Source organism: Bubalus bubalis, chromosome 4 (genome assembly GCF_019923935.1).
Source record: "Bubalus bubalis isolate 160015118507 breed Murrah chromosome 4, NDDB_SH_1, whole genome shotgun sequence".
Taxonomy (NCBI): Eukaryota; Metazoa; Chordata; class Mammalia; order Artiodactyla; family Bovidae; genus Bubalus; species Bubalus bubalis.
This window is the reverse complement of record NC_059160.1, coordinates 144986013-144997004: the sequence shown is the minus strand read 5'-3', so window position 1 is coordinate 144997004 and position 10992 is coordinate 144986013. Positions and strand designations below refer to the sequence as shown.

At 52.6% G+C, this 10992-nt stretch overlaps 1 protein-coding gene across 7 annotated transcripts in view; it reads right to left on the bottom strand.

Moving 5' to 3' along the window:
• Nucleotides 1-785: 785 nt before the first annotated feature.
• Nucleotides 786-10992, bottom strand: part of TSPAN15 (tetraspanin 15) — a 54598-nt gene continuing 44391 nt past the window's right edge. For 5 of the 7 annotated variants that reach the window (XM_025284657.3, XM_025284654.3, XM_025284655.3 and 2 more), the window contains 4 exons: nt 9583-9699; nt 5020-5067; nt 1839-1955; nt 786-1615 (listed from right to left, as the gene is read on the bottom strand). In XM_025284657.3, coding sequence (XP_025140442.1) covers nt 1466-1615; nt 1839-1955; nt 5020-5067; nt 9583-9699 — 432 coding nt within the window. In that variant the 3' untranslated portion in view covers nt 786-1465. The remainder of the gene's footprint in view (nt 1616-1838; nt 1956-5019; nt 5068-9582; nt 9700-10992) is intronic. The other 2 variants (XM_025284658.3, XM_025284659.3) reach the window with 2 other exon arrangements.

The following is a 10992-nucleotide window of genomic DNA, read 5'->3' as shown; positions in this document are numbered from 1 at the left end:
GTACACATGGCCACTATGTAAATGCTGGGTGTGATGGGCAGTTCCCTTAACATTCTTAAACTGATTTCTTCAGGTCTGGGGCTCATGCTGTTTATTTCTATTGCTCTGGCTACCAAGAACCTCAGAGCAAATCTAGAACCCAGGTCTTGGGGCAGGAAGGCTTGGGAGGGCTGATCATGCAGGTCCTGCCGTCTCCAGCAGGGGGCGACGAGCACCCACCACCCTTTGCTAATGGTGAGCAATGTCCAGCCCCACCCCAGGCCCTGGGAACAATGGGCTGTTTACAGCCGGAGAATCATTCTAGTTCTATAGCCCAATGGCCACAGGCGGATTTGTGGGCACTGCTCCCTCCTGGACTCCTCACTTTCCTAGTTCCAATCTGTTCCACTTCCTGGAAGTGGAGACTCATGCCGTGGTAGCTTGGCCTCAGTTTCCCAGTCTGTAAAACAGGTTGTCATCACTGCCTCTTTCCCTGAGGTCCCACAGTGAATTCTTAGCAGGAATGACAGGCAGGATAGGCTCCATGCCCTGCCCACAAACACAGCTGGGAAAAGCCATTTCCTGAAGCAGCAACACCAAAGGATGGGGGAGGTGTTTCCAAGCAGGGAGCAGGCGGCCTCAGTGATCTTCCCTCCTCCCAGCCTCAGTGTCTTGTACTGTCCCAAAACTTGGCTCCAGGATGGCCCCCCTTCAATCTTTGCACCAATGAGGGACTTCCAAGCCCAACCTGAGGTTTTCTTCACCCTCCCTTGACCCAAACAGCACAAATGAAACACCAGAAAAAAAAAAAAAAAAAAAAATCACATCTTTATTGTCTGATTAATGAACTGGCTTGGAGAGGGAAGAATGTAAGGGGGCAGGGAACATCCAGCTTTGATTAGTCGGAAAGTCCTATTAACAGTGTACAAAATGAATGTTACAAAAATCATGTAAAAAAAACAGGTCAGCAAAGCAGCAGCCCTGGGGAGGGCTCAAGGCACCTGGGAGGCTGAGAAACAGGCCCACCCTGGCCTCAGGAGTGAGGCCGAAGGACAGGGGGCCGGGGACTGCACCCCTCCCCTCCTTCAGCACGGGGCACGTGTGTCTCCTCGCTCCCCGATTACAAGTCAGTACAAAACTGCCTTCAAGGGCCCAAACCCCAAGGCCAAGGCACTACCAGAAATGAAGTGGGCCTGAAGCCAGCACTGAGCTCCCCCTTCCCAGCGGCCGGAGCCTGGAGAAGGGGCGCCCGGTTCCCCATGCCCAGCGGGCTAGGCAGACACAGAGTCCCGCAGCTGGGGAGTGGCTCTGCCTCCCGACACGCAGTAGTCCGGGAGCCCTGAGCGAACACAGCCGGGGCTTTGATCAGTGCTGAGTATGGAGAGAGGAGCCACAGGCCTGTCCAGCCCCCCATCTGCCTCCCGACGCGGCCTCAGCAGAGCTGTCCTGTCATGGTCCTTCTGGAGCCGATGCTCAGGCCACGGCCCTAAATGGGGTAACACATGCAGCACCCCGTTCCTGCCGCCTCCACGCCGGCCTTGGTGCCGGGCCCCAGGAGCCCGTCGGTGACAGAGTGCTCCGTGATGATGTCCTCCACCCGGGTGATGTACAGGAATGTTAGCAGCACTCCCAGGAACTGAGGAGAAGGGGCGTGGTGGGTGTCACTCACTATCTGGGCCATTCGCCCTGTCTTTCCAGCCCCCCAGCCCACGCCGTCCGAGCCCAGCGTACCCGAGCCCTCTTCACCCTAGTTTTGTCCCTCCTCTGCACTCTGTAATCACCAAGCCACACATCATCGTGGCCCACAGCCTGCCCACCCCACCCCCGCACCCCTCCCTGGTGGAGGGGGACCAGCCCACCTGGGGGAGCAGGATGCCCAGCAGGACGCCCGCCATGATGGTGTAGTTGTCCGTGAACCAGATGAGCACGGCGTTGGTGCAGCCCCGCACGTAGATGACGTTCTGCACGCTCAGGCGCTGCGGGGAGGAGCCTCGCTGAGCACGTGCCTGGCAGCCCCAGTCCCAACTCTGCCACTCATCCCAGGCCCAGGCGAGTCCCTCAGTCTCTCTGGGTTTCTCATATGCAACCTGAGAAGGTGACTCTAAACCACAGGGTCTCAACAGAAAGTGAAAGTCGCTCAGTCGTGTCTGACTCTTTGCGACCCCCTGGACTGCCAAGCTCCTGTCCATGGGATTCTCCAGGCCACAATACTGGAGTGGGTAGCCGTCCCCTTATCCAAGGGATCTTCCCAACCCAGGGATCGAACCCAGGTCTCCCGCATTGCGGGCGAATTCTTTACCAGCTGAGCTACCGGGGAAGCCTTTCAACAGGCAGTACTGTTCCCTAGAGAGCCTGCTGACATTGTGGTGGAACTCAAGCTTGTCACAGAGATAGGGGTGGGGGCTGAAGGACTACAGAGCTCAGGGCAATCCTTCTGGAGGGACAGCCACCCAGACTACCTGCCTCTTGGATGTCCCCCGGGCATCTGGATGGGTGACAACCCATCCATAATCATCTGAGCCCAAAGCCTAATTCCAGGGACATAAAAACCAGTGTTTTCTGCTTGGCTTTACTATACATTGAATTCTACAGAAATAGAAATAGGTAAACTAAGGGATAATTAACCTCAGATATGCAGATGACACCACCCTTATGGCAGAAAGTGAAGAGGAACTAAAAAGCCTCTTGATGAAAGTGAAAGTGGAGAGTGAAAAAGTTGGCTTAAAGCTCAACATTCAGAAAACGAAGATCATGGCATCCGGTCCCATCACTTCATGGGAAATAGACGGGGAAACAGTGGAAACAGTGTCAGACTTTATTTTTCTGGGCTCCAAAATCACTACAGATGGTGACTGCAGCCATGAAATTAAAAGACACTTACTCCTTGGAAGGAAAGTTATGACCAATCTAGATAGCATATTCAAAAGCAGAGACATTACTTTGCCAACAAAGGTTCGTCTAGTCAAGGCTATGGTTTTTCCTGTGGTCAGGTATGGATGTGAGAGTTGGACTGTGAAGAAGGCTGAGCGCCGAAGAATTGATGCTTTTGAACTGTGGTGTTGGAGAAGACTCTTGAGAGTCCCTTGGACTGCAAGGAGATCCAACCAGTCCATTCTGAAGGAGATCAGCCCTGGGATTTCTTTGGAGGGAATAATGCTAAAGCTGAAACTCCAGTACTTTGGCCACCTCAGGCGAAGAGTTGACTCATTGGAAAAGACTCTGATGCTGGGAGGGATTGGGGGCAGGAGGAGAAGGGGACGACAGAGGATGAGATGGCTGGATGGCATCACTGACTTGATGGACATGAGTCTGAGTGAACTCTGGGAGTTGGTGATGGACAGGGAGGCCTGGCGTGCTGCAATTCATGGGGTCACAAAGAGTCAGACACGACTGAGCGACTGATCTGATCTGATCTGATCTGAAGGGATAATTATATTCGATTTTGTTTGAACTTTATCCAAGAATTGTTCACCATTTTAAAAACCATGTCCATGGCAAAAAATATGCCCATGCTATGCAAGTTGCCCACACAACACCCCTCCTAGGCAACAGATGGCCCTGGCAGTGCAAACAGCTGATCAACTTTGCTGTCTTCTGATGTTTCTATCTAGCACCTAAGCATGTACATGTTGAAATACAGTATATGGTTATAAATCATTTTATGTTATTTCTCCCTTTATCTCAAATCAGGGGCTTCCCTCATAGCTCAGTTGGTAAAGAATCCACCTGCAATGCAGGAGACCCCAGGTCCATTCCTGGGTTGGGAAGATTCACTGGAGAAGGGATAGGCTACCCACTCCAGTATTCTTGGGCTTCCCTTGTGGCTCAGGCAGTAAAGAATCTGCCCGCAATGTGGGAGACCTGGGTTCGATCCCTGGGTTGGGAAGATCCCCTGGAGAAGGAAAGGCTACCCACTTCGGTATTCTGGCCTGGAGAATTTCATGTGCTGTATAATGCATGGGGTCTCAAAGAGTCGGACATGACTGAGCTACTTTCAGTTATCTCAAATCATTATGCCACTTGTTTTAGAATTAGGTGTATAGGTAGGTAGGTTATAATATCTGTGAGTGTCATTTTGGAATAACAAAAAACAATAGGGCATTGTGTATGCTAAGTCACTTCAGTGGTGCCTGACTCTGTGATCCCATGGACTACAGCTTGCCAGGCTCCTCTGTCCATGGGATTCTCCAGGCAAGAATACTGGAGTGGGTTGCCATGCCCTCCTCCAGGGGATCTTCCGGACTCAGGGATCAAATTCGCATCTCTTACATCTCCTGAATTGGCAGGCGAGTTATTTACCATTAGTGCCACCTGGGAAGCCCAAATAGGGCATCACCAAATGTTTATTATAAAAACTAGCCGTTGGGTCCCTGTTTGGAGAACTACTGCTGGTCTGTGGTTCAGCATCTTAGATGTTTGCCAGAGTCACCCACTGGCCCCACCCCAAGAGTGCACGTTTCTAAAAAGCTCCTTGGGGCTGCTAGTCTGGGGATCTCAGTTTGAGAACCACTGCTCAGAGGCCCTCTCAAGTCATCATTATTTTTAGCTCCCTTCTCAGCACAACCCCATCTTCTCTCCAAGTCCAGGAGAAATGCCCAGGAAGCTGACCCAGGAGGTACCAGCCAAAGACTCTCTTCCCCCAGGGACTCCTGGGTCCCAGACTGAGAGAGCCAGTGTCTATCTGCAAACTGGCAGCTCCAAGGGCAGAGGCGGGCTGGTGAATGCAGCTGGGCATGGGGACACACTGGGGGCCCTGACAAGGGCATGGTGGCCTCACACATTAGTTGCTCAGTCAACTCTGGCAGCCAGCTTCTCTCAACCTGGAGGGGGGGGGGGAATTCTTGGCTCCCCAAGTCCTTCTGTGTCTAGATAGGGGCAAAAAACACGGGCAGTCCCTGGCTCCTGTTCACAGCCAGGAATATTGGGAGATCTCAACAGCCAGGAGCCTCACTCCTGGAAGCCCCTCCGATCACCCTGGGGATGGAACAGGAAGAGCAGCCTGGAACAGGGAACAGGGAAAAGAGATTTCAAAGACATTACCTCCTTGTCGATAGTTTTGTAGCCACACATGGTGTTGACAACTTCTGTCTGAAATAGAAATGTGTATTAGCTAACACTTACATGGTGATTACTGCAGAAGACACTTATTCCGCACCCCGCACCCCAACTCCCCCATTTTACAGATGAAAAAACTGAGGCATAGAGAGTTGCACTAGCCAGTATGAATGGAGCTGAGATTCCCATCCCAGCTGCCTGGTTCAAGTCTGCATCTTAACCTTCTGGATCCAAGAAATGCCCAGGGAGAAAAGGTGGGAAGACCAGTTCTGTGGCTCTTGGGTGGGAGAACCACCGCTCCACCAGTGGCAGCCTAGGAGCCCAGAGGAAAGGGCACAGCCCCAGGCTCTGCTGTTGTAGCTGCCAGAGCCTCACTTTGCTGAGATGGTCATGTGCTGAGGTCAGGACTGGGCTGCTCCCAGTCTGTTGGCTCTTGTGAAAGAAAATCCCAGACCACAGCCAGGCCCCTGGCCAGCTGGGGTTTACCTGAGGGCAAGGCCAGGCCTCTGACCACACTGCCCGGCCCCTGCAGACCGCTACCCGCCAGTAGGGCTGCTCAACCTTCTGCCCGGGAAGACAGCTGCCTTCAGGAGCTTCCAGCTGCTGACTAATCTGGGCACGGTGGAAGTTGTGGTTGGCCCTGGGCTCATCAAATCTCTGCCCAGCTAACCTAGGTCACAGGGCTGACAGGGGCACTTGCCATCACAGCCTGAGCCCTTGTGGAGTCTCCTCTGCTGCTTTCTGGAAGGTGAGAGAGAGCTCGATGTCCTACCCGTCCACATCTAAGTGACAGCTGCTGTGGGATCAGGGGCCACAGGTGCCAGCAGTGATGTAGGAGGGCAGAGTGGCCAGTGTGGGCTCTGGCATCACATTGCCCAGTCCAGGCCCTGCTCTGCCACTTAGGAGCTCTGTGACCAACTTTAGGTGTGGCGCTGAGGGACAGGCACATGGAGGCACTCAATAAGGATTTGTTGAATGAATGAATGCATAGGTTCCCTGGACTCGTCAATAAAGCAATCATAATCTCTGAATGTACCCCATGGGGCTGTTTTGAATATAAAGTGAGATATATACATAAAATGATTGTCCAAGGGCAGGGCACACTGGCTGGACTGAGCTTGAACACAATCCCAGACCCTGGAAGTCAAGGAGGGCTGCTACTCTTTCTAAAAGCACGAGTTGAACCTCATGTCATCTGCTGCTGCTGCTAAGTCGCTTCAGTCGTGTCCGAGTCTGTGTGACCCCATGGACGGCAGCCCACCAGGCTCCCCCATCCCTGGGATTCTCCAGGCAAGAACACTGGAGTGGGTTGCCATTTCCTTCTCCAGTGCATGGAAGTGAAAAGTGAAAGTGAAGTCACTCAGTCGTGTCTGACTCTTAGCAACCCCATGGACTGCAGCCCACCAGGCTCCTCGGTCCATGGGATTTTCCAGGCAAGAATACTGGAGTGGGGTGCCATTGCCTTCTCCGCAGATGTCATCTAGATCAGTCTAAATGTCAAGGCTTGATGTGTGGACAAAATAACCTCCTTCAGTCTAGACTGTCCCCCAGGAACCCTCAGACCCCAAAACACCCAGGATCCACCTCACTTCAGTCAGCATCAGTGGCCCCTCCAGGCCATAAATATGACCCCAGTGGAGAAGCTCCAGCCTGGGTAGTAGATGTATGAGGGCATGATGGGAGCAGGTGCTTCCTGCCTAATTTGTTCACTCATTAAATCATTACTGAACAGACAAAGCATCAATTATGTACCATTCTCTGTTCTAAGTGTTGGGAATTCAGAAGAACAAAGTAAGATCCTTGCCTTCATGGAACTGTTATTCTAGGAAGGGAGATAGGCGATGAACATAATAAATAAGAAAACTGTATGATACGTAAGACGGTGACAAGAGTAACTTTACTCATCATTGTGCTGCTTCCAGACCTGGAGGCAGAACCACAGCTCCTGCCCTTGGGGAACGGACATGCTATTGCAGAGGCCTCCCTTACACCTGGAGCCAAAAAACTCTTCGCTAGGCCCCAGAGGTGGAGGGGAACTGATGTAGGTATCTAGGCAAGCATTATTCTGGGCATTTTAAACATTAAAATCAGTAGGCTGAGTAAAGCAGATTGCTCTCCCTAATGTGGGTAGGGCTCATCCAATCAGTCGAAGGCCTAAATACAACAAAAAGGCTACCCTTCCCCCAAGTAAGGAAGAATTCTTCCTGTCTGATTTCAAACCTGAACTGAAACATCAGCTCTTCATGGGCCTTGAGGCTGCCAGCCTCAAAGAGGAACTACATCATCAGCTCTCCTGGTTCTTAGGCCTGTGGACTCACGCTGGAAGTAAACCATTTGCTCTCCTGGGGCTCTTGCTTGCCAACTCACTCTGCAGATCTTGGGACTTGCCTGTCTTCATAATTCTGTGATTCAATTTCTTATAATAAATCTCTTTACACACACACACACACACACCCTATTGATTCTGTTTTCTGCTAAACAAGCCAGCAAGTCCCTTCCTGGATGAAACACTAAACTCACGTAATGCCTGCCGAATGTGGAGGTATGAAGGCCTGCCCATCTCACCCCACTATGGGACAACTCTGCAGGATCACCCCAGGACATTCCCATGGATTCGGCTGAGGCGCCCACTGAGACTGCATCAGTGCTCAACCTCTCCCTCTGCCCAGCTCAGCTGCTATCCCCTCCCTTACAGGTGTCAATCCTGAGCACACCTCCTCCTAAGCTTCCTGCTCACTAACCAGCATCTCAGGGCCCGCTTTCCAGACAGCCTTGGCTGAGACACTGGGATCACTGCACTAGCCCCTAACCGGACTGCCCAGGTCATCTCTGCCACCACAGCAGACAGGGTGGTGCTGGTAAAGCCTAAGGAAGATCTGCTACTCATCCACTAAAGCCCTGTCACTTGACTTCTTGACACTCAAGGGAACCAAAGTCCTGATTGTGACCTGCAGGGTCATGACCCATGACCTCTGACTTCATCTACAACTACCCTCCCCCAAGCTCACTCTGCTCCAGCCACACTGGAGCTGGTCTCTGTGCTGTTTCTTAAATTCACAAGGGCAGGTCCCACCTCAGAGCCTTTGCACTTGCCCTTCTCTCCGCCAGGAATTCCCATCCCCAGAGAGCATGGCTTACTCCCTCACTTCTTTCAGGGTTTTACTGAGAACCAACCTTCTGAGTATCTAAAATGCAATCCTCCATGCCCCTGTTTTATTTTTCTCCTTAGAATTTATCATCTCTTAACATATTATCTCTTTTACTTATTTTGCTTATTAGTTTTCTCCACTAGAAAGAATGTCAGCTCCATGCGGGCAGAGAGTTCTCTGTGTGTTTCCTGTATCCTTAGAACATAGAACTGCGTCTGGCTGGTCCTCAGTAAATACCTGTTGAATGAATGAATGAATGAACGAATGCACGTTGGGCTTTCACATCTCAACTTGGACATTCAGGTGCCACTGCCTTGGATGATGAAGTTCAGAGTCATCCCCGCCCCCTCCACAGGCCTCTCTGAAAACCCTGGGCTCCTCCTCAGCACTCCCCCTCCACAAACAGCTACCCTAAAATGGCAGCTCCAACTTCCAAACAAACCTTCCCTCCTGGCCCAGCCTTTTTAGGGCTCATGCACTTGGCACTGCCTCCCTGAGTCATGGGTGAGGCCCCCACCCCCACCAGCAGCTGCCCAGTTTACAGAATCCAGCAGTGGGCACAGAATGTGGAGACATCAGAAGAGAAATTTTCCATGACTCTTCAAGGCATGAGTAATTGCAAAACTCCCTGCCTCGTTCCAATCCAGAAACCAGGCAGCTTTTGGACACATTAGTCAAACACAGGATTGACCAGACCTCTCATTTATTGGCAGTGACGGCACAGGGCAGCCTCCCAAGTGGCCAAGGAGGCAACAGAGCTGAGAGGATCCCATTGGGGAGAGGCGGAGGCTGGCATTTACATCACCAGGCCGCTTCCAAGCACCTCGTTGCTGATGATTGCCAGGACGTCAAGCCCAGAGTCCACCAGCAACGTTCAAAGTGCAGGCCCTGCCCTGGCCCCCAGCTATGGCTGCCAGCCGGCCACCCTGCTAAGCCCCTCGGCCTGGACTCTCTCCCACTCTTCGCCTGGCGTGCACAGTAGTCCAGGGCACGGCTCTGACAACAGCTGCCCGAATTTCATCCTAGCTCTATCAACCTTGAGCCAAGAACCTCACCTTTTGGTGCCTCAGTTTTCTCATCTGTATAGTGGGTAAAATAACCATACCTACCTCACAGGGTTGTTGAAAGGACTTAACGAGTTAAAACAACTAAAGAACCCAGAGCAGGCCACCACGTGGTAAGTGCTCAATAGATATCAACAGCCGTTGCTAATAAGACAAGTCTTCCCCATCCTCTACCCCCAGATTCACCCCATTCAGTAGCCCTTGAGGCTCAGGAAGCCTCACCTCGGCAAGGACCACCACCTCCTGCCTACCCCTCCTATCCAGCCCCACCGCCCCTGTCCTGAAAGGTGAGAGAAGCGTTTGACCAGCCAGGAGGCCCCCGGAGCAGTGGATACCGTGTTTCTGAAGCAGCAGGTGTAGGGCACCCCACAGGCCAGGGGTCCAGGGGCACTGCAGTCGTGGTACTGGTTTTTGCTCCAATCTCGGTAGTCTTCCCCGCCACAGCACTTAAACTGAAGGAGGAAGCAAGTGGGGAAGAGAGCTGCCGACACCACCAAGGCCCCCAGGCAGACAGCAGGGAGGGGCCCAGCCAGGGGACGACGTGATTTATGATGCGGGTCACACAGGTAGGGGGCATTATGGGGAGCATGTGAGGCATCGTTACAGGTCAGAGCTCAACAAAAGCAGAATACTGGCCCAGGAGGTAGTGAGCACCCCGTCACTGGGGAGGCATGCAAGCCGAGGCTGGGTAGCCTTTGGGTGGGATAGTGGGTGGTGACTAAACACTGGAGAAAAAGCGCTGCCTTGCCAACCGGACTCCATCTTCACATCCGCAGTGCAGATGCTCCACCCCAGGACCTGGCCTTTAAAGTCCCAGAGACTAGGATTCCAGGGGAGCCCCACAATGGGGCCCCTGAACCTCACTCACCCAGCTCTTGCTCCACCCTTAGCAAAGGGGCACACACACACACCCTGGCCGGGGCTCAGGACTGAAGTGATGGCACAGCTGGCGTCCTTTTCCCCTTGGCTGAGCTCTGCCCTGATGTCCCCCTGTACAGATGCCAATGCCTGGGGGAAGCAGTTACTTCACTGGGCCGCTGCTGTGTGCTGGGCATTGCTCTGTGTGCGCGAAAACCAAGGGGGAGGGAAAGCGCCACAGCCCTGAGGGAGATGGAGAGGACCACCATGTGAAAAAGGTGTGAGGCAGTGCTGGGTACCAGGGATACGGCAAACAGGGCAAGGAGGCAGGAGGTCAGGAAAGGCCTGAGGAGATCTCATTTAATCGGAAATATGAACAACAGAAAAAAAACAGTCAAGACAAGCCAAGGCCTCGCACGGAGATGAGTTAGTTGTATTGATATTTCAGCAGCAGGCGTAACTGGAGCAGAGTGAGCAAGAGTAGAGGGGCTGAGGTCAGACCATGAAAGCTGTGTCAGCCAGAATAAGCAGGGAACGGGGATAGTATCCTTAGTGACAGGAAGTTCCTGGAGGGTTTAGCCAGGGGAATGATATGGTCAGAGGTTCTAGCAGAAACAAAGAAGATGCCCTTCCAGAGTCTCCATAGAGCCTTTCAGGCCATCAGTCTATGGGTCCAGGAAGTGCCTCTGTGGGGTTCAATGCAAAGAGTATTTATTTTGCCAACTGACAGGCCAGCATTCAAATCGTCATACCACCACTCCATGCTCTGTGACTCTGGGCAAGTCAATCAGCCTCTCTGGGCCTCAGAGGTCAACTGTAAAGCAGGAAGAGCAATGCCAGCTTTGCACAGCTGAGCTGAGAAGTACAAAGAAAAGCCAAGCATGAAG